Source organism: Quercus lobata, chromosome 3, assembly GCF_001633185.2.
Source record: "Quercus lobata isolate SW786 chromosome 3, ValleyOak3.0 Primary Assembly, whole genome shotgun sequence".
Lineage (NCBI taxonomy): Eukaryota > Viridiplantae > Streptophyta > Magnoliopsida > Fagales > Fagaceae > Quercus > Quercus lobata.
In genome coordinates, this window is record NC_044906.1 from 62,562,337 (window position 1) to 62,585,466 (window position 23,130).

General features: G+C 35.2%; 4 protein-coding genes across 8 annotated transcripts; 3 read left to right on the forward strand and 1 right to left on the reverse strand.

Moving 5' to 3' along the window:
• Positions 1-422: 422 nt before the first annotated feature.
• On the forward strand, positions 423-5,144 carry LOC115982730. Its single transcript, XM_031105432.1, has 4 exons — positions 423-667; positions 2,288-2,401; positions 2,535-2,950; positions 4,089-5,144. Exons 3-4 carry the CDS (start codon positions 2,543-2,545, stop codon positions 5,121-5,123), a joined length of 1,443 nt encoding a protein of 480 aa, XP_030961292.1. The 5' UTR covers positions 423-667; positions 2,288-2,401; positions 2,535-2,542; the 3' UTR covers positions 5,124-5,144.
• A 14-nt stretch (positions 5,145-5,158) lies between these two features.
• Positions 5,159-6,259, forward strand: LOC115982734. 2 transcript variants are annotated; one of them, XM_031105437.1, is made up of 2 exons: positions 5,159-5,436; positions 5,712-6,259. In XM_031105437.1, exons 1-2 carry the CDS (start codon positions 5,177-5,179, stop codon positions 6,145-6,147), a joined length of 696 nt encoding a protein of 231 aa, XP_030961297.1. In that variant the 5' UTR covers positions 5,159-5,176; the 3' UTR covers positions 6,148-6,259. The 2 variants fall into 2 exon arrangements, with proteins under 2 accessions (XP_030961297.1, XP_030961295.1); XM_031105435.1 differs by having other exon boundaries at positions 5,159-5,431; positions 5,707-6,259.
• A 2,435-nt stretch (positions 6,260-8,694) lies between these two features.
• LOC115982732 (F-box/LRR-repeat protein At2g40920-like) lies at positions 8,695-12,415 on the forward strand. The gene has a single exon (XM_031105434.1). It carries the CDS (start codon positions 8,826-8,828, stop codon positions 9,924-9,926), a length of 1,101 nt encoding a protein of 366 aa, XP_030961294.1. The 5' UTR covers positions 8,695-8,825; the 3' UTR covers positions 9,927-12,415.
• A 2,030-nt stretch (positions 12,416-14,445) lies between these two features.
• On the reverse strand, positions 14,446-19,117 carry LOC115982729. 4 transcript variants are annotated; one of them, XM_031105429.1, is made up of 3 exons: positions 17,828-19,117; positions 14,952-15,004; positions 14,446-14,872 (listed from the first exon to the last, which is right to left on the reverse strand). In XM_031105429.1, exons 1-2 carry the CDS (start codon positions 19,060-19,062, stop codon positions 14,986-14,988), a joined length of 1,254 nt encoding a protein of 417 aa, XP_030961289.1. In that variant the 5' UTR covers positions 19,063-19,117; the 3' UTR covers positions 14,446-14,872; positions 14,952-14,985. The 4 variants fall into 4 exon arrangements, with proteins under 4 accessions (XP_030961289.1, XP_030961287.1, XP_030961291.1 ...); XM_031105427.1 differs by lacking the exons at positions 14,446-14,872; positions 14,952-15,004 and adding an exon at positions 16,060-17,158; XM_031105431.1 differs by lacking the exons at positions 14,446-14,872; positions 14,952-15,004 and adding an exon at positions 16,062-16,409.
• Between the last annotated feature and the right edge of the window lie 4,013 nt (positions 19,118-23,130).

Sequence of the window (23,130 nt, forward strand, 5' to 3'; positions counted from 1 at the left end):
TAAACTCAAAATAAAAAAAGAGCCTCATTGCACTTGCGAAGCGCGTGTAATGAGACTAGTTTGTATTATTTTAATCAAATAGCTAAAAATATAGATCCATTGATATTAAGTATAAAAAGGTAAAATAAATAAAATGACTTTTATAGGTATTGAATAACTAAATTTTTAACTCCACTATCGTGGATACTTTTAATATGTTAGGCACAACAAAATTGGCAAAATAATATATTTTTAATATTAATTATTTAAAGTAATACTAGGGACCATTTTAAAAAGTAAAAAATAAAAAATAGAATACTGACCGGATCTAAAGGAAGATTGTATGACAAGAACACATCAGTGACATCACAAACATTGTGACGGAATCACAGACCAATTCAACGATGACAGATAAAAGTAAATAGAAATAATTTCTCCTCATGCCATTGGTTCCTAACCTGTATTTTATATCTCATATCTCTATCGTTACAAGAACTCTCTCTACTTTTTGATCTCAGCCGCATGTCTCACACTCTCACTCCTTAACTCAAAAATTTAACACATTGGTGGAGCGCACACGCTCATAACTCAGACCTCAGCTTCATGTCTCTCTCTAATATATTCCTCATCACTCTCTCTCGCGGCTGCCGGCCGTAGATCGGCGACCCATAGCCACCGGCGACTTATTGTGAGTGTTTTTACTCTCCCTCTCTCACTCGCACGATCGCACTCTTCACTGTTTTTTTTTTTTTTTTTTTCTTCGGAAAACTCCATCTCTCTCTCGCTAGGTATTGAGTATTGACTGGTTAGTCACACACTCTCTCTCGGATTTTTAAAAATAATAATATTTAGAGTTTGGGTAGTTTTTTTTTTTTTTTTGAGAAAATTTTTATGTTAGTTTGGTTTGGTTTGGTTAAGATTGTTTCTTGTTAGTTGTTATTATTAATAATATTTGTATGTTTTTATGTATTTAATTATTTATTAATTTATGTAATTCTCAAATATAATGTTATCCAGCAGAACTCTTTTTTTTCTTCTTTTTTTTGGCACTATTATAATTTTGGATATGTTTTTAAAACATAAACATGCCTACAAATCTGAAAATAAACATTTTTGTGGGGGTCAAAAACAAACACTGATGGCAGTGACGTAGCTGATTTACACAATTAATTTATAAGACTAAAGGCTATAAATTTCACAATAAGAGATCTGAACAACTGCTTATAAAGTGATAAGGAATGAAAAAGGTTATATTGATATAGAAATTGCTTCCCCGAGTTACAAAAGGTTGGGCTGAAAGCCAACAACTCTTATTTCTACTTAGCTATTACAATTCTCTCTCTCTCTTGTTCTTCTCTAAGGCTTTGTTTGGGAGAAATGAATTGAAATTAATAAAAATAATCATTTTAGAATATTCTTCCCTTTTCTGTTTGGGAGTTTTAATGGAGGAATGGAAAACCCATTCTCTTGTTTGAGGGAACACTCATTATTTCTCAATATGTTTCAACCCCCTTTCGTGTTGCACATCACCTCCTTTTATAGGCACCTTTCCCTGCTTTGCCATCCTTTCATCATGAAATAGAACTTTTGGGTGTGTTTGCACTATTCTGGCTAGTTTACAAGCATTTAATGTGGAAGAAATTAGGTAGAGAGCATCTCATTAATGCGGAGGTGACTGCCTCTATGGTCCTTATCTTTTCATGGTGTTTTTCGAGGCTAGTTTGATAGCAGTGGCATCTCAAACCAAAAGGGAATTGATTAACCCTGGTTCCTTACATACCTAATATAGGAAAAGTCCTGCCTACTACCTCAGATAGGAGCCTTGGTAATGGTAGCTAACTCGGATCTCCTTGGGATCTATTTTGGGAAGTTATCTTTTATTCATTAGGCTTCTTCCCAATCCACATCTTTGGGCTGGGCCTATCTTTTAAGACATGATATGCTGGGCCTTTGGTTCTCCGCCTGGGCTCAAGTTCATCCCCCCACAATTTTGATTGTTGCTAGTCTTATTTTTTCAAGAAATGCTTGTTGCCATCTCCGGTGTCAATGTTCCATAGATTTTGACATTATGCAACAGACACTTTATTCTCTTCCCCCATATAATTGTATGGAGAGTGGGATGAATTTTATTTAGTGCACCCAAAATACAAGATCATTCTCTCGCATAGTGATAGGTCCCCATATGTGATCCCGCACATACATGAGAGGGAGGTATAGTCTCAAAGGGTGAGGTCTTGGGTCATGTCCTGCTGAGTGAGTGTGTAGCTTACAAATTTAAAAATTATATATCTGAATCGTTTTGGCGCAGGTGGATGTCAAGTGGAGATTTTTAACAAATTCTCTATTGCAACCTTAATGAACTCAACAATCAAGTCTGCAGTGGATTCCAATTGATAGCTTGGCTCTCGTCTTCTTTTGGAAGGTACATAGTGGTGGAATTGTCTATCACACTTATCAGACTCATACTGTTGATATTATGTTAGTTTTATTGTCATCTACCATTTTCCATTTATATCTGATTCTATGTCTCTTGATCTTAAACTAATTCTCTTCAGGCAGCAATATGAGTCACCTTGGTTTTTCACTCTTTCACATCTCTATCAAAAGGACTGGAGCTACCGCAGCCAGATGGACTGGTTCTGGTTTAAGAAACATTTCTGGTGCGTTGTCTTTAAGGTGTTGTTTATCTTGTCCTAGCTCTGCAGAATTAAACCCTACTCCATTTCAACTTCTTGGGCCTCCAGAAATCCCTCATTCAACAGTTACTGTGATTCCAAGTAAAGGCCTTTTCTTTGATGAAAACAAATTTCGGCTGACACCTGTCGGTGTAGAAAAAAATCCTTGCGTTCAATTTTATGCAAACTGCATATACAAGAAATCATTAGATGATCTGCTGCACTCTTTGGAGATGTCTTGGTACCACTGTCAGCATACTACTCTCAAACTTATTTGCCTCTTGAGGAGCACTAATCTATATATATATATATAAAACCGAAGCCTCTGCTGGCACCACATTTTTCCACGTCAGCACAATATTTAAAAAATAAAAAATAAAAATAAAAACATTATAACACCTCAAAACCCTAGCAACCTTACCCCTCTCTCAAGTTAAGAAATATAAAGTCACAGTTTCTGCAAACTCTCTCTCTCCAAACATAAATATCAAATTCAACCCTTTTAATTTCTCTTTATATTTTTGAGGCTTCTATAGAGTTATAGTGAGTTATGCTGATTTTGTTTTGTGTGTGTGTGTATAGATGGTCATAATACTCCGGTATTCCAAGAGAAGTTTGTGTTTTCGTTAATTGAAGGCTTTAGAGAGATAAGTGTTGTAGTTTGGAATAACAATACAAAAGACGATTTCATTGACAGCGGAAAATAATTACTTTGTCTCATATTTTTGTTTTTGAATTGAGTGCTTTTTAGACCCTTTTGGATCAATTTTGTTAATTGGGTGTTTTTTTTTTTTTTTTTTGATAGGGTCCAATTGGGGAAGATTCTTTCAAAGGGTTACGACAACCGCACTTGGTGTCAGTATACTAATAGTGGGGGGTAAGTGCTATAAATTACTAACCCTTTTAAGTGTATAATCTGTTTCTAAAATTATCTATAATATTTTGTCCTCCAAAAATTTTATCTCTTTAATTTTAGTATATTGTGTTTCTTAAGCTATAGACAGATTTTCTTTGTTTCTTATTTTCAATAATAAATTATTTTATTGCAATACCGGTAATTGTTTGAGAAATCCAATATGTTCATATCTCTATAGAATAGAGAATAGTAGAAGCCAATTTTATTACAACTACTTAAATTGAGTTGACTTAATTCCGTACAATTACAAAGTATAGCATGAAAGATAATGGAATTAATTGTTGTAATTTTTATTTTCTTTCCATGTTTTGAATTTCCATGTTTTTATTGTTGATGAGAAATTAAGGCTCAGTTGCACAATATGTGTAAATTATTCAAAAGGCTACTTTAAATAGTAAGTCAATGTGTCTTACATTTGGGTATTAGTTAAAATTATTTTCAAATGATTGTACCAATAAAAGTGAATGTGTATAAATTTTGTTTAACTATCCCGTGCATCGCACGGGTTAGCGACTAGTTATTTTAGAAACCAAAGAAGAGAGGAGTTCTTTGTGGCAGCTATGTGGCTCCACCAATACCACCCTAAAACGTTAGCATGCAATTTGAAAACATTTGCCAAAGTTGGGTGCTTGAAAGACTTGCTGGAAATCCTCTGTCGGATTGTCAATAGTGGCACCCCGATACTTCAAGGCCATGCTGACTTCAGGGACAGGGTAGAACTTAAAAGGATCAACCTAATTTTGGGTAGGAGAATTAAAAAACTTGCACAGAGAACTAACAAAACTATGACATGCAAAGGACGGATAAAGCAATTTATGAGAAGGAAAATACTTACAAGGAGAAAGCAAAATATGAAGGCTGTGAAGGATTGGACAAAGACTAAGAAAGAAAAGGCATCATATTTGAGAATGGAGAACAGAAAAATGATGGTAAAAAAGGCCTTTGAGAAGAGAATGAAGGCTGTGAAGGATAAGATGAATGCTAAGAAAGAGAAGGCTACAAAGAGAAAGGAGAAAAGAAATATGATGGCAATAAAAGCCATTGAGTGGTACAACTCTGATCCAAAGTACCGCTTTTTGTATGATCGGATTTCTGATCTCTTTGCCGAGCTACTTAAGGCTGATCTTGAGCACTTGAATACTGGGCGGACAGAAAAAATTAGTATGGCCTCAAAATGGTGCCCTTCTCTTTACTCTTCTTATGATTATTCAACTTTAATTTGTGGAAGTGTTGCCAGGAGGCTTTTCCCATATGATTCTTGTCCTGAATACAAAGGGATCAATGAATCTCACTATGTTTACAGGGTTCGGAATCGATTACAAAAAGAAGTTCTTGTCCCACTTCGGAAAGCCCTAGAGTTGCCAGAAATTTACATGAGTGCCAATCAATGGAACTTGCTTCAATATGATCGAATCTCATCTGTTGCCTTGAAAACTTACAAGCGGGCATTTATAAACATGACCGTGAAAGGTTTTTGCAGTACCTTCAGAATGTGCAGTGCTCTGAACTGCCAAAAACCACTGCCAACAATTTACTTCCACATGAGATATTAAATCTTCTTCAATATGTTAATGGTCTTGAAGTTGCTGAACGGCAATGGAAAAGAATGCTAGATACTTTCTCTAAGAATGGCAAATTTGTCAACCGCATTTCAACTTTTAATATGAATGACTGCATGCATGGATTCTGCTGTGGCTTTACATTGATGACTTCTGAACTCTGTGCAAACCCTTGGAAGGGAAAGCTCCTTAGGTATGGTGATAATCCTGAGATTGTGAGCATCGAAGGGGATGATCTTGGATCAAGGATAAATTTTTGTAGACTAAATAATGTTGTGAGCCCAAAAGGAGATGATAACGATACTAAGGGTCCGTTTGGATTGAGCTTATTTTTGCTGAAACTGAAAACTGAAACTGAAAACACTGTAGCAAAATAATTTTTAAATGTGTGAATAGTATTGTGGGACCCAGTTTTAATAAAAAAGTTGTTGAAAAGTGGAATATGTGGGTCCGTGAACAGTGCATCTGTGCACTGTTCACAGTTGAATTGGTCATATTATGCGGCTGCCAAAAAAAAAAAAAAACAAACAAACAAACAGAAAACGCAGACGCTGGAAAACTCTCAGCCCAAACGGGCACTAAACAATGGAGACTGCGGCTAATATCATTCTTGGATAAAATTTTGGAAACTGCAATCGACTTGAATGTGAGCAAACAGGATATGATTAAAAGGGTTTTTGTGTTTGATGGTACAGGCCTTGATTTTAGAAAGATTTGGCAATATGAAGGCTGTTGTAGCTCTTGTGTTTGTGGCAGCAGCAGTAACTATGAAGCAATGAGGGAGAAGTTTAAAAGGAATGGCTATGTTATGCCAGAAACTGTGCATTGGGATGTGAGTAACTATGGATCACCAGTTCCGGCAGTGCTCTCAGTTGAGGATGGTCTAACACACATAAGTCGACCCCTGGAGACAAGTTTCAGAGGTTTCTTGGAGGGAGATGGAACCTTGAATTTAAGGGCTATGATGGAATCAGAGATTTGCAGTGCAGGTGATCCAGAACTTTTAGTGCTGGACTAATTTTATTTTATTTTGTTATTCTCCTTTTTAGCTAGACAATCATATATTTTAGTAGTGTTGGTAATTTTCATTATCTATCCTAATTTACTTAGGTTCTATGGATTATGTCTAATGCATTATTATCTTTTCTATTTTATGATTTTAACTAGGTTTTTAAAAACTTGAACTTGAGTTCAATAGATTAGACCGAACTTGTGTGCTGCTTCAAAATATCAGGACATTGCATTGGTGGCATGATTATTGTTTTGAAATTGACTGTTAGTTTAAGACTGACAAGTTTTTGAGGAAGTCAGCATATCTCATGATATTTCAATTATTTACCCTTTTTTTTTTCCTTCTTTTGTGTGTGTGTGTGTGTGTGTGTGACAAGTTTTTGAGGAAGTCAGCATATCTCATGATATTTCAATTATTTACCCTTTTTTTTTCCTTCTTTTGTGTGTGTGTCCTCTCTTGATGTTTGAAAGAATGACACTCCACCCTAGAGCTGAAGGAAAAAAACACTCACCTCCTTTAAGAACCTGGGCTTCATGAATTCAGAGTTCTTAGTTGATGCAAATACTGTTGTCCTACAAAATGATATCGATCCAAAGTTACATCATCCATTCTATTATTTAAAAGGCTTCCTCTGTTTGGATTCCTCATTTTTTTAGTTCAAATATGACCTTACACCGCTATGTTTAAGAAGAGACAAAACTAAAAGACAATCCGGTAAAAATGCAATTTTAACTCCTACTAAAACATTGCCTAAAAATTTAGGATCATTTTCCTGTTGATTATCAAATTACTTTATCCATTTATAAATTAGATTCTAAAAAAAAAAAAAAAATAAAGATATTTTTTTTTTTTGCTATAAAATAGCACTAAGCCCATTGTTTTCACCAAACCAAAAAAAAAAAAAAACCTCATTACACATGCAAAGCACATGTGATGAGGCTACTGTCTACAACAACGTTCAACCCACGTATGCGAGAAAAAAATAAAATAAAAAAACAAAAAACCTAGCTCACTGAGAAGTCTATTTATTTTACATAACTTTACAACACGTTCTCCATGACATTCTTTATTTAAAAATAAAATAAATTAAAATAATACTATTTTTTTTCATACACTAGCAATAAAAAAAAAAAAAAAAATCAATAACTAGATTGCAAACCAGTGAAACCACCACCGCCCAACCATTAGTGTTACACCACTCAGCCCCACACAACAAAACCATCACTGCCAAAGAGGAAAAAAAAAAACCCGACCCGAGGTAGCCATCGTTAAAACCATATTGATCGTTGATATCCCCCAAAAAAAAAAAAAAAAAAAAAAAAAAAAAAAACCTATAATATTGGTCCCTCAAACTTACCATGTGTGTGTCATTGATATCTCAAGTTTCAAGAGAGTATAATTGGTTTCAAAATAAGTAATATAAGTCATTTTATTAGTAGTGTTATTTATGTGGTTAATGAAATGTCATTTTTTTAGTGACTTGGCATTTCTTTTTATTAAAAAATTACAATCTAATCCAAATTAAAACTCATTTGCAATCTGATCCACAAAGCCACGAAAGAGAGAAGGGGAGAGAGTGATTGAACAAACCCAAGCCCTAGCTACCGTCGGTGACGCCGTTGCCCTCCTTTGAGGAAGAGGTTAGATTAATTCTTTTTTTTTTTTTTGAAAAGTAGGTTAAAATGTGATAAATCAAATGCTTTTTGATACACTTTTTGAACCCATCCATGTTATGAGAAACTTTTAAACCCTAAAATCTCTAAAGATATGGGTAGGGCCCACGAGGATTGAAAAGTGAAATCATTTGAACTAATTGACCAAGTCTTTTAATACGATATGATATTTATAAAAGATACCATATATAAATAAGTAAACAATCAAACTTTAATGTATATCTCAAATTAAAATAGAGTGTTGACCACAATTGATAATAGATTATAAAATTAATTTTCAAAATTGTAAATTTCTTATATGTTTTTATTCTTTGTCAAATGATTTATCCAATAAGTCATTTGTAATTTTGTTTTATATTTTGGAATATTGATATTGTGTAGAAATAAAATTTGTATATTTGTTTTACTTATCTTTGTGTTATTTTATTTTAGATAGCAATGTTAGGATTTGTATAATTTTTAAAATTATTTAATAAGTATTAATAAGTTTAACTGAGTTCATTTTTGGTATAAGTGGTGAATTCAAAGTATTGCATTTCACATCAAGTAATGTGCTACATGACTTTCTAAATGGCAAATACATGTTTTCTTTATAAAAAAAAAAATATTTATGTGGAAAATACGGGTCAACCTGACTGACTTGCAACCCGATTAATCCGAACCTTTTTTTAATTCGCTTAAAATGACCAATTTTAACCCGCAACTGATTTAACCGGACTCGAACCCGACCCTTGCCATGTCTACTTAGGGGCAAGACCCATTTTTTTTTTTTGTTAAGAGGGGCAAGACCCATGTGAGAATGAAAATGTAAATGTAAAAATTGACAATTTTTTTTTTTCAAGATAAAAAAAATAAATAAAAGAAAAAGAAGAGGAAAAAGAAAGAGACGAAGGAAAAGTAAAAAAGAGATGTAGGCTTCTCAACCTCAACTCAATCCAAAACCTATCCTGCCTCTTGAATGAGATAGAGAGAGACTGGCGGCGGCGGCGGCAGCGGCAGCAGCAATTAGGTATGTGGTTGATGCGTTTGAGAAGCGGTTGCAGATCCTTGCACTTTCGTCAACTATGCACATTCAAATCCGATAACACCAACCTCCTTATTTCGGCCATCAACAAAGACACATGTCACCAACAATTTTTCTCCATCCCATTAATCAAACCACTCTCTGTGGGATCTCCCACCCCACTCTTCTCACTCCCTTCCCATTCCTTTGGTCTCACCTCTTCCCAATATTTCAACAGTTTCTTTCTCCTTCACCACCCTGAATATCCCCATTACAATGACATCCATCTTCTCACATATAACCCCACCACTCAACAATCTCTCACTCTTCCTCTTGATCCTCCACTCCCTACAACTACAACTGTTACTTGGGAGGTTAGAACCCATTTTGGCTTCGACCCTTCAACCAAACTCCACAAAGTCCTCCATGTTAAATGGACAGAATCCATTCCACAATCAATTCCTAGAGTTATTAATATGGTGTGCACGGTTTTGACAATTGGCAGCAACATGTCGTGGAGAGAGGTAAATCATGTGCCGCCGCCTGTTGATTCTACCAAGTGTGGTATTGGTGGGAAAAGTAGTGTTTGTGTTAATGGTGCAATGCATTGGTTAACACAGTATGGGGATTCCATTGTGGCTTTTGATCTCAAAGATGAGAATTTTAGACTTATCCCACTTCCCCATGACTTCAAAAAAAAAAACTCTGCATCGTTCCGTTTGGAATTTGAACGGTTAGTTGAGCTTGATGGGTGCTTGGCCTTGGTAGCTGACGTATATAGCGGAGTTGAGGCTGATTACATGTTGCAGTTGTGGATACTAAACGATTACCACAATCATGTGTGGGTTATGAAGACTATACTCTTTCCATTTGAGTGGAGCGACTGTGGTCAACCTGTTCCTGTTGGGACTATCCCAACGGGGGAGATATTGCTAAAGCCGCTTTCTTTGAGTAAGAGCCCTGCGTGGCTGCTTTTCTATAATACGGAGGGACATTGTTTCAAGAAGGTTGAAATTATCGGTTTGCCTGAGTGGGTTTATTCGGGTGGTCCTCAAAATATCAGAAGCATTTCTCTTTATGGTAGAACCTCAGAACGGGGCAGTTGTTGAACCTTAAACTCAATTCAAGTTAGTAGTGAATGTCTTAGAAATGGGGCAGTAGTTGAACCTCAAAATCTATCGAGATTTGCAAGAGGGCAGGAAGGAAAGAGTAGAGAATGGTACGTTTTTGTTTGTTTGTATTTTTTTGTTTTTGTTTTTGTCAAATGCCTTTCTTTCTAGATATTTGATGCAATCTGTCAATTAAAAAAAAAAGATGTTTGATGTCAATCTGTTAATTATGTTGTTTAATAGAGTATTCAGTGATTAGAAACAGGCGTAGGCAAGCTGAGTACGCTAGAACCGTGTCCAATCTAGTCGATATAGTAGTTTGATGACTTTTTTCATAATGACAATATTGTCATACAATATCATGCATTATGATTGAAACTGGATCATAATGCTTTCATTAATTCAAAAAGATCAACATTAGTTATAAATCCCAAAACACAACCAGATCAGATTTCGATAGATAGTGTGCCTATGCTGCTCTAACAACACAATGCCAAAAGAAAATAACTTTACAACCAGCAAAATCTACACTCTAATTCCTAATTTTATTCAACGTATTTATGCAAAGGCCCACAAGAATTGCTCTAAAATTTTCTTTGGATATCATGCACATGTTTGAGAAGAGTGTTGCCTCATTATCACTAGGTGGGTGATTGAGTCTGTCAACTCCTCCAAGCAGCAAGCTTGATTCATCAAATGGAAATGTCTTAGCATGGTAGAAGAAGAACCACTGCCTGGTTTTTCACCTTAAAGAACAACAATCAGTGCAAGCTGGCATGTTGAAGTAAAAGTAATTGCTAAATTACTCTTTTATCAATTACAAAAGACAAAGGAAAGGAAAGGTAATCTCTTGGAGCTTCCATTACTTTTTAAAACACAGAGATAACAGAGAGCAGAACAAAGACGAAGAAACATAAACTTCATTAAAAAAGACAAAAATAACCACCACCTTAAAATAAAAAAAATAAAAATTCAAACTCATTAACAATGGAAGAACTGTCAAGTTCCAGTCTTCTTGGGAACAATGATTTTCAAGACTCCATTGCTGAATTGGGACTTACTAATCCAGTAGATAAAGATGAGTGTCACAGAGAAAATTTCCTTCATTATCCTTAACGAAAAGCTCGTTAAAGTCCCATCCAGTAGCTTTGAAGCAAAGAGCACCATGGTCTTCCACCCAAACCTTTGTGCACTCATTGTCCACCCCGGGTAGGTTGACCTTCAAAATCATCTCTTGTTCATCTTTCATGACTTGGTAGTACGGATGCAATTCTCCTTCAACTTCAGCAGCACTATTCATCGGAGGAACTCGTGTCCACAGTGTGGAGTTGGACAAATCTAGCTGTGGAACACAGACTAGAGACTGCTGTGAGCTGTTTGGTAATGGCAGCCATATATAACTGTAATGGTGAAGGCCAAAGAGTTTCAAATTTTCCCTTCACAACTAGCAAATTCCAAAAACACAAAAATGTAACTGTGAAGAAGGGTTTTTCTTAAAAGCAAAAATGGTGAAGAAGAGTTTAAAGAAATGGGTGAGATATATAGTAAGGGGGGAGTGGCTAGTAGCAGCTGTGCTCCGGCACACGTATTATTGTCAGCTAGCCTTGGTGAACTGTCCTAACCAAAAATTCTTTAAAAAAAAAAAAAAATCAACAACTCACTGGATAAAACTTTGCCACTCAATATTTGATTCTTGAGTGGGACCTTATTTGTTGTGCCTTGAGGCAGGTAGCTAGGTACAGTCAATAGCTGTAAAAACTAAGGAATTGGTGAAGGCATAGGAAATGCAAAAGAGAAGAAGGCAGGAAGGAAATGACCCAAATGGAATAGTGATTGGTTTGGTGGATGCCTTCCCTGCTGCTTGACGCATGATGTGGGGATTTGGATCCTCTCCATTTCCAAGTGAAATGGAGAGTGTCCATTTCATGGCTAGGATTGATTTCAAGGTAATCCTTGGCTTAAAATGTGCGACATCATTTAAAACATACTAACTTGACATCAATGGGAGAGTTAACAGAGCAATTTCTAAACTAAAGTTAATTTAGGCAAAGGAAAAGAAAAAGAAAACAGAAGAGAGAAGACCAAAATGCATTTCAAAACAAAAATAGTAGATGAATCCATGGGATTGGTATTGCAAGCTGGGTTATAGGATGCCGATTCTGTAAAGGCATGGAGAATGCGAGGACCTAGCGCCGTTGTCATGGGATTTGAAGGGATAATAAAGATGAGAATAGAGGCATCACAGCAGTTGAAATGAGGCGGAGGATAGATGTGATGGTCTGGTGTTAGCCTCGGCTGCAAATCTTGAGTTTCAGCAACCAATACCCAAAAAATGTAGGTTTACTTGACATCTTTTGTGTTGTAATGGGTCTTTCAAAATATCTTTACAAAATTGCAAGAATTTAAACTAAGTTTATTAGAGGTGATGATACTAACATATGTATGAAATCAATGGTGCAATTTACAATTTGTATCTTGTCCTTGCTATATGCCAAACAGATCTGGTATAAATTTACCACAGTTATCACAACTGAATCAAGGTTCAACATTCAACTTGACTAATAGTTTTACAGTCACCTGCATTATAGGGCCAGGATCCAACCAATTGTGTAATGTGTATAAAATGTTTGATAAAATGCTAATAAGAGCATGTGCTATGAAATTGGATATTGTGTGTTTGCTGTTTGACAAAATGTCAAAGTCACCCATTACTTATCAAAAGCTTAACAATCAAGTACAATGTAGTCAAAGGCAAGCTAGGTGCTTGCCTAGGTGCCTGGGTGAGGTGAGGTGCCACTAAGGCACCTTAAAGGCTCTAAGGCGAGGCGCCTTTAGAGCCTAGGTGAGCAAGGCGACCACCTTAAGCCATGAAAAAGGCGCTAAGGAGTAAGGAAAGAGACTCAAGTTTTTTTTTTTTTAATTTTATTATAAAAGTTTGTTGTGAAACCTATTTTTAGATTATTAATTTCAAAAGGCATGTTATAGAACTTATTGTTAGTTAAAATTAATTTACAAATTTTTTTGTAAAACTTTTTGTTATATAGAAGCTTGCTGTAAAACTTATTGTTAGAACTAACTAATAGAGCCTAAACCATGCTAATCCTTTTTTGAAATAATTGATAGACCTAATTTCTTCATGCTTCACATTGAAAAACACTTCATTATAATATTATAATACACTAGGTACATATGATTTAAGTTCTATATGTATAATAAATATATTAAGAATTTGGCGCCTCGCTTTACTCGGGTAAGTGCCTTTTTGTCGCCTCATGCCTCGGACTATACAAGGCCATGGCGCCTTAAGGTTGCCTTTCGCCTTTGACTACCTTGATCAAGTATCTAAATTATAGAAATGGCATTGCATATGTAGTCTTTCTACTAAGAGTATAATATCTCTCTCTCTTGGCCATATAATGTACATTGGACTGTTTATACTTCTTTCAGTTGTGAAGACCAATTTTTTTAGCACAATAAAGTTTAGGAGGTCTAGTTACAAAACTAACTGATGACCAAATATATGGATTTGAACTCTCTTTAACAGGTCTAGTTACAAAACTTTAGGATGCTAAAGTTCAATTCCATCATGTGCATATATATGGAAATGAGCTTTAAAATGCTAGAATTCATAGTATGCAAGCACCCATCAGCATGCTTAGAATTCCTTCCAAAGAGAATTGATGGTTTCATTTTTGAATTATTTTTTGGGATAACAATGAAAAGTCATATTTAACCATTCAATATTAATGCATTTTGCTGCAGTTAGTTGGCTCCTGTAAGCCAATTGTTGTAAGACCGGTTAGACTGTATGAGTGTCAGCCCTGTCAGTATTAGTGGTGTTACCTCAACAACTACTTGAGAGACCATTATGTAATGACTTACAAAAGGCAACCAATTAGAGCAAACCTCTTTATTTCCAAAATTATGTAAAAAGCAACCAACCCATTTCCTAAGCATAAAGCAAACTACACCGAAATAATGGAAATAACACTTAGGAGGTCCAAAGCCCCTCTCCCTACCCAAAAACCAGTCACTAAGAGCACCATAAACTCAATATAAAAGGCCCCAGTTAGATTCAAAACTTGCTAACCACATTTTACTCATATAGCTAAAACTTTAGAGCAAAAACCCATTTAGCCAACTAACATTCTCACAATTCTGAAGTCAGAAAGTGGTAATATGGGTACAAGAGAATCTTTCCTCTCTTTCTCACGACTTTTCCCAATTTTTTCTTCTCGTTAATTGTGGATTAAGTTTTGGACCTCTTGTTTTTAAGCATTTTTCTGCACTTTTGTTATTAAACTTTAGAGCAAAAGTCCATTCAACCAGGATGCATTCTCACAATTTCGAAGTTTGGGGGTGGAAATATGGGTATAGAGGAACCTTTTCTCTCCTCCTCATGATCTCTCTCAGTTTCTTCTTTTGGCTGACTGTGAGTCAAAGTTTCAAATTTATGTATTTTTTTGCATTTTCTTGTATTTCAGCTTATTTTGATTTCTCTTTTCACAAAGCACCATTAGCTTTTATTTGCTATATATTGTGAATTTCAAAAAAAGAAGAAGGAAACATTTAACTAACACACTACGTGACCAATACACATATCAAAACCTATCCTTCACAATTGCTGATGATTATGATTATTTACACTTTTTTTTTCCCCTCTTTGAAATGCGAAATTCATGCCTTTCCTCTTCAGCATTTTTCTCCACAGCATCAAATCTTTTTCCTCTCAAAGAAAAGCTCCATTTTAAAACTGGGACTGATATCCTTCTCAACTTCAGCTGCTGAAGCAGTATGCACAGCAACAACATTTTCTATCATTGATTCTGCTTCAATTCATGCAAGTTACCTGCTCAATATGTCAGAAGCCTCACTAGTTGCAAGGGCAATAGAAGAAGCCTGCGATTTTGTGACTAGTTTATCTCGCTGGAAGAATCGTGAGTAACCTATCCCAAAAACAAGGCATATTAATTATGAAAACAAACATAAAACATTTACAAGTAATTGCAAGGGACTACAACTCACCAAATGCAATAGTTATAAACTTATGATTCCTTGTTCACCACCAGATATGCCAGCTGCAAGTGCAGGATAAGTATCAGGTTATATCTTAACAATGTTTATAAAACCTGAAATTTTGTACAGCTTCTGTCCATGGGCACAAAGTCAATTTGGTTGGCAACTAGTTATTGTTGCCATTGTCAACCTGTGAATCTCCAAAGATAAGGAAGGCCCAAGCAGCCTCAGTTTGAAAGTAAAATGATCCCTGAATAAAAAATCAAAAAGCTGGCCATGAAATTGAAAGTAACATAAAAAGGAAAGGAATTTAAATATAAGAATGCCTAGAGCAACAATCTCATATAACAATACCACCCAGATTCAAAAGCTCATTAAAAAAAAAATCTAAATCATTGAAAAGCACCTATTCATATCAACAACCATTGAAGTTTCCAGTAAATCATCAAGCCCAAAAGTATTTATTGTCTACTTGGTATTAAAACAAAAAAAAAAAAAAATCCAAAAATACATCAAAATGCACAAATATCCATAACCATTCTATCCCAGAAGTATTTCAAAGTTAACATTTTTCATTCTTAACTCAATTCTCATTCAAGCAATTGCAAATTATTTGAAGAACAAAAAATAATTTAAACTCAATCTTGGATATTCAGCAAAAGGACATGATTTTTGTACCCTTTATTTGAATTCTCTTTTTGTCCTTTTTTGTTTTTTTTTTCGTTTTTTGATCTCCCGCAATGGGCGCAACGTGAGACTTAGGTACGTGTGCACTGTGTAGGTTCACAGTCTAATCTTTTAGAGATCTTTCTAGTGGCAATTATTTCTCTATTGAATCTTAAGATGTCACTAAGATAGAATTCCACTAATTATTTCTCTATGTTAATTTGTTGAAGGAATCCTTAGATTACAAGAAGGTAAATAGAACTTAAATTTTTTATCAATGCGTATCAAAAAACTTTAATCATTTATTCCATGTAATATAAAGCCTGTCACAATTTAATATTTAAAGGACCATCAATTTAATATTTAAAAGATCATGAGATTGATAAGTACTCAATACAATAATTGAAAAGTTTTTAATTCTACTATTTAATCTGAAATATAACCCATTACATAGGTTTGGGAATATATTAGAAAATAAAATTGTCACAATTCTATTTAAAGGTCTCTAATTTAGAATTCATTCATATGAAATAAAACTTGTCACGATATATTGTACAAAGAGAGGATCATAGGATTGGAAATTTATTTGAAATAAAACCTATCACAGTTCTTTCTAAAAGTTTCTAATTCACAATATGAAAGTTTTGATGATTCAGTTGTTTTTCAAAATACAGGATTTTTAGGCTTCATTTCCATGTTGGCATAGGATGAAAGATTGTTCACTAGCTCAAGCCACATGCTCCAAGATTTCAGTCAAGATAGTAGGGCAGTTTTCCTTTTAAGTATTCAAAACCACCTTATCTGCATCACAGCTGGGAAAACAAATTAAGCTGCAGCCAACATTAGCAGAAAAATCTAGACAATAAAAACACTTAAAAACCCACTTGAGTCTTGAGAAAAGAAGTCATTACAAAACGAAGGGCACAACTACACAACAAAGCAATAGAAATATCAAACCTCATGGGAAACTTTTAGTCATGCTTGCTGTCATCAATGTAGTCTCTCTCTTTTTTCTTTTTTTTTGGTTATTTATCATCAACCCTAGTTTGACATTCTCACCAACAAATCTGGAACATCTAGAAAGATAACCAGTCTTTTTAAAGTAAACTATGTCCAAGTTTGTATCAAGTATGTCATTAGCATCTGCCAATGTACTTCTAATTCTGTTATGATATTCTCACAATCAGATTCTTTTTTAGGCTACCACTTAAGAATCTAATCAGAACCCATTAAAATACCAAAAAACAGAAAAACCTATACCAAATCAAGTGATTGATATCCAAAAAACAACCCAAACCCATCAATATTTCGAAATCTAAAATTTGGAAAAAAAAAAAAATCATAAAAGAATATTCCTTGAGGCTGCGACACCACACTCACGACGGCTCCAACATATTTTTAAGGCTTCAGCAAAACGTAGGCGGCGGTGTATGTGGCAGGGTGGAGCTCCGGTGCTAAAAGGAGAGGAGATAAGATTTGGGGTTTTTGAGTTTAAATTGGGCCATGACCAGACCCAATTTAAACTCAAAAACCAAATACTGAATAGAAGCCTACAAAATAAAAGGTTAAGTAAAAATTTATGTCTAGCAGGTCCTGAAGTTTCAACGCATTCACTTAAGTTTTGTTCTAGCAATCCCACATTTGACAGCAAGAAATAAAGGGGAAAATGGCTAAATACCACTCTTTTAGAACTCGATATTGCTAAATTCGAGTTCTGTGCGGAACTTGACTTCACTAATATTGAGTTTCATGGGTGTTTCGTCATGGTGGCAGTCTCTGATGTGGCTTTTCTAAATAAAAAAAGGCCATGTGGAACTCAATATCGGTAATATCGAGTTCAATTGCACAACATACTCATCAAAACAGAGGAGTACTTCAAACCCCGAACACAAAACTACCATACACCATAAAACCCCAAAAATTAAAAGAGTATGCAAAAACAAGAAAGTTCAAAAATATCATAATTAAGTGCCCATGATGAAGAAAAACATTCACATAAAAATATCAATTCCTTAAATTCTAGATTGGTTTATCGTATATTTTAAATTTAAATACAAACATATGAGCATTTAGATGCTATTGCAGCAAAACAGCAAGATCTTATTCCTAAAGCCAAACCGTAAACAAACAAGCAAACATGATCCCATTACATGAAATTTTCCCATCAGTTTTTGGTTGAACACCACTTAATTCTCCCTGGATATTAAATGGAAACTTACCCTCTCTCATCATCGAAGGAAATGCCGACCAATTTGCAATGGACAGGTTCCGACCAATGAGGCAATCCCGTGATTTCAAGTCGCTTCATATTTTCTGTCTTTGTATTATAACAGACTAAAGAGCAATGGTTAACATCTAATTCCAGAAAGATCTCATCGGTGTTAGTGTTGATGGCAAGAATGCGACTCCATCGCTTCAGTTTAGACCAATCAAAAGGAAAACGAATAGTTTGTTTAACCCAAGAGTAGTTGCAATTGTGGTAGTCCTCCTGCAATATCCAAATATTCAATTTGTCAGGCTGCAACTTTTCTATGAAAGCCAAGCGTCCACAAACCGCAGCAAGATGTCCATCATGGTTGCGAATGTCTGGTTTAGCACCATCAGGATAAGGGACTAATCTAAAAATCTCGTCGTGGAGATCAAATGCCACTATTTTGGGTGGCAGTCTGTCACGATTGGTAACCCAATAGGTAAGCCAATACAGTGCACCATTAGCAGAAACACCAACTTGGTTACGAAAAAATTTATTACATAATAAGTCAGCTCCGTAGAATTCTTCAGGAGCTAACTGTCTCCAACTATTACTTCCTCCGTTGCCGTTGCCGTTGCCATTGCAGTTACCAAACGTGAAAATGCTAGGAGATTCTCTGTTGCCCCTAGGCCAACTGAAGAACTTGAATTGGTTGGACAAAGGATCAAAGCCCAAACCGCTAAATTGAAAGTTGCTTACTGGACTACAAAGAGCCAAACTCTGTGGGGGAGCGCTGAGATTCAAGATATTTACAGCTTCCTTATTTTGAAAACAAAGAAAACCATTGACGAGTTTACAATATTCATCATCGTCTCCATAAAGATAGTCAAAAGGAACCGTGGCAACAAGAGTGGCGGGTCCTATGTTAACGCTGCCTCCCTCATCCAGCATCTCTGCAGAATAAAAATCCATACCTTTATCTCCGCGGTTGCGGCCGCGTACCAAGATTCGGGCTTTGCTGCTGCTGCTGTGCTGATGAGGACATTGAGAATGAGAATTTTTTTCTTCTTCATGGTTGCTGGCGAAGGATAAGCAACGTTTACTGTTGTGGCGGATTAGATTTATGAGGGAAGAAGAAGTAGTACTAGCACTTGCAGTAGCAGAAGAAGCAGCAGCTATAGTGTTCAACTTCAACTTCAACTTCAACTTCAACTTCAGCTTCAACAACAGCGCCCCACCACATCTCCAACCTAAGAGAGACATGATTGAAACTGCCCAGTTTCTTTTGTGCGGTGTGTCGGCGGGGCTGGATATGATATCTAATTATCTTTCACTCTGGGGTTGGTTTTTTTTTTTTTTTTAATTAACGTTTTTTAATAAGTTAATTAATAAATAATATATTAATTATTATTTTTTTGACTGTGAAGATAGGAATATTAGTTATTACATACTAAATTAAGGGCAAAATGACGCTGTTTGGGGGGTTTCAAATGGTAACGGAATTGTGGAGTTCTGAAACTTAAAAAACTAAAACCAAAGAATGCAAATTTTTAGATAATTAAAATGAAAAATAGTGAAATTTAAAAGGTGAGCTTTGGAGTGTGAACCTTTTTTGTGGTTAAAATATTATTTTGATGTCTAAATTTTACTAAAATTTTATTTTTTATCTTTAAATTATTTTTTTTAATCTCACGCTTTGTAAAGAGTTTTTTATTTTTATTTTTTTATTATAGATAATTTAGAGAAAATAAGGATAAAAAGAAAAAATTTCAATAGTTTAAAAACGAAAAATAAACTTTTAGTAAAATTTAAAGACGCAAAAGTAAAACATTTTTAATAGTTTAGAAAAAAAATCAACTTTTCAATTGTTTAGGGGTGTTTGGTATATGCACTTAAAAACATGTATTTTGTTGTTTGAAAATATATGTAGAAATACGTGTGAGTGAAAAAGTGTGTGAAAATACATGTAATATTGTTTAAAAATTGAAAATTATTGTTTGAAATGGTATACTAAACACCCCCTTAAAAACCAACAAAGTACTTTTTAAAGTTTAAAAATAAAAAACAAATATTTAGTAAAGTTTCGAAAACAAAATAATATATTTATTATGAATTTTATTATTATTATTCAGTCACAATAGAGTAATAGACAATGGCAAGGGTTTATGCTTAAACCCTAAACTAAAAAACCCCGTATCCCTTCCTCTGCAATTCTCAAAACCCCATTCCAATCCCACAAAATAAGAGAAAACCCAGATGCTTCTCAATTGCTCACCTTCACTGCTTTACCTCCACAAACTCTCACCTCCTCCTACTAAATTCTTTTCCCATTTCAAACACTCATACTCTCTTCTTCTCTCTAACTCTTCACCTTCACCTTCACCACCACTACCATTACTTCCTTCATGCCATTCTTTTTCTTTGCCCAAGGTCAGCTTCTTTTGTCTGAACCCACCTTGCCAAAGACAAGCTAGACCATTTGCTACCGCCACCTCTGCTGCGGAAAGGAAGGGAACTGACACGTTTTTCGCCGATTAAGACATGTCGTGGGCATCCCTGGGGGTGTCCGATAAGCTCTCTCGGGCTCTCTATAGTGCCGGCATCGATAGGCCCTCTCGGGTTCAGGTACCCACACACACTCACCCTGGCCTTGTTCACTCATTTTTTGAATTATAGCCGGAATGTCAATGTTTTGTTTTTGATTGTTTTCGGAGAAGTGAAAGGTAAAGAGGGAAAAACAACATGTTTAGAATTGTGGGTTTTGTTTTTTGAGGGGAAAAGATGAAAATTTTGACCAATACGGTGTTTAATAAGCAAAAATTTCTATACTAGACTTGTTAAAGGCTTTGTATTGGATCTCTCTTTGTAATTCTTAGGTTCCATTTGGTTTTCAGTAGTATAAATTGATTGATATAAATTTAACAACACGTGATGATGTAAAGTTTTGAGATTTTGCTAAAGAAAAACACATGATATTATGGCTAGAATGCACGGACGCGGCTGGGAGGGTGCCGCACTCGAGTTCGACGCGGTTGATTGCGCGTCAGTGCCGCGTCTGCAATTTTTTTTTTTTTTAAATTCGCGCCGAATCGGCTTCAATTCGCGCCGAACCGGCGGCCAGAATCCGGCCGTATCAGCCATATCGGTCCATATCGGCCGGCGACCGATACGGCCGAAACAGGCCGGAATCGGCTGAAACACGCCGAAATCGGCCTTGAAAATTGCCGGAGAGGCCGAAATTCTGACCTCAGATGCGTTTCTTGCCTTATTCTTTCTTTGTTTTGTGAATCAAGTATATTAATGTGTTTTTTAAGAATATTTTAATAGTAAAAATATAAAGAAAATATAAATAAAAATATTTTTAATAATTTTTTAATCGCCGAGTCCTGCCGCACCCGCACCCTACTTTTTCAAAAATTGCCGAGTCCCGCACCCGCACCCGCACCCGCACCCGAGTCCCGAAACGCACCCGTGCTTCATAGTATTATGGATATGAAATGACATTTTACACTTAGTCATTTCAAATCCACATATTGATAATGCTCAAATTCCTTCATAAATTTCATTAATAAAGAAATTTATTGACCCAGCTGCTCTCCTTAATAATATTGACCCAGACAAACGCCGTTGTTTGGAGTTTGAATAAGGCTTTTTTTAACGGAAGGCTTCTTGATTTTTAGGGTCCCAAAATAAGAAACTTAAATTTCATTATTTTCTCCATTGATCTAAACAATTTGATCCCGGGGATGAAATCTTATGTAGAACTCACTGTTGTGTCTTTATAACGAGTTGTTATTTTTTTTATTTTTAAATAAACTCAAGTGTTTGGAGTAAATAATTGTATTTTTTTTTTTTTTTTTGAAATGTAAATTATTGTATTCAGTCTTAAATCAAACAGAGGATTAATTATAAAGTTACAAACTATAACATATGTACACAGCATAGATTCTGCTATATATAAAAAATAAAATAAAAAACAAAAACAAAAGTAAAATAATACACAACTAGAAGCAAACTATGTAATCTTCACATCTTCAGAAGAAGCTTCAAATGATGTGAAACCTATAGCATATTAATTGGATGCTGTCTTGGCTGCTAGTAATGCTGTCGTTCGTATTAGAGGTGAGCACCTATAGCGGCACAAGTACTTCACACATACGCTGTTCGGGTGAATCCTCCGTCGTTGGTATTAAAATTTATTCGCTGTATATGGTCTTGGCCGCTGGTAATGCCATCATTGTCAGCAACGCTACTGCCGCTGGTAGTTCGACATCTGCGCATCGTGATGATGAGTGTGATCAACACGATCAGCAGGCTTCCTATCTGTACAGCCTGTTTAACGCGCATAACTGCATAAGCGTCTTGTCTTCCCTGTAACAAAAGAAAATCGTATCAATAATACTGACACAAAGAATTAGACAAAGAATGGAACTTGAAATTTAGTTATTTGTACCCATTGGGAGAGGGTGATGAAAGTGAATTCATCATGTAAGGAGCTGGAGCCAGAGAATTGGCAAATGCCATAGGGCTATAATAGTTAAAGAGGCAAGGGAGCTGTTTTAGGGTGAACTCTAGAGCTGGTGCAGGGTAATTTATAGGTAGAGGAAGGGTTTTTTTTTTTTTTTTTTTTTTTTTTTGTTTTTGGTAAATAAAAATTACTTTATCTAAAAAAAAAAGAGGACTAGGAGGAATCAGCCAATCACCATCAAAATTGCTCACATGTAAAATTTTGGAATAGTAAAATAGTAAAATGCAAGAATAAAATGGTAAAATGTAATTTTATTAAAAACTTACCAACATTACATTAAGAGTGTGACAATGAAGTAGTTCATCTTTTTACACAAACATTTCCTCATTATACATCACCAAAGTGGATTGAATGGACCAAATCAAAAACCTACCAACATTACGTTGAGAATGTGATATAATTGTCAATGAAACATCTCTTCTTTTCACACAAATCTCGCCTCCCAGAGTCACAATGCATCATCGAAGTGGATTGAATGGACCAAAATGAAACAAATGGACCAAATTGGACCGAGTGGACCAAAGTGAACTGAAATGGACTTCAATAGATCAAATGGACTGAAGTGGACCGAAATAAAATGAATGGACTCTAGTGGACCGACTGAAGTGAAATGCTATACTGATATGGCTCAAAATGAATATAGTAACAATAAATATTACGTTTAAACTTTTAGATATCATATAAATGATACCAATTATTATTTATTTTTTGCTATGTAGGTGTACGGGCGATACTTCATGATGGTGGATCATCTTTTATTATTGAGCCATGATATTAATCAATTTTTAAAAAAAAAAATATTT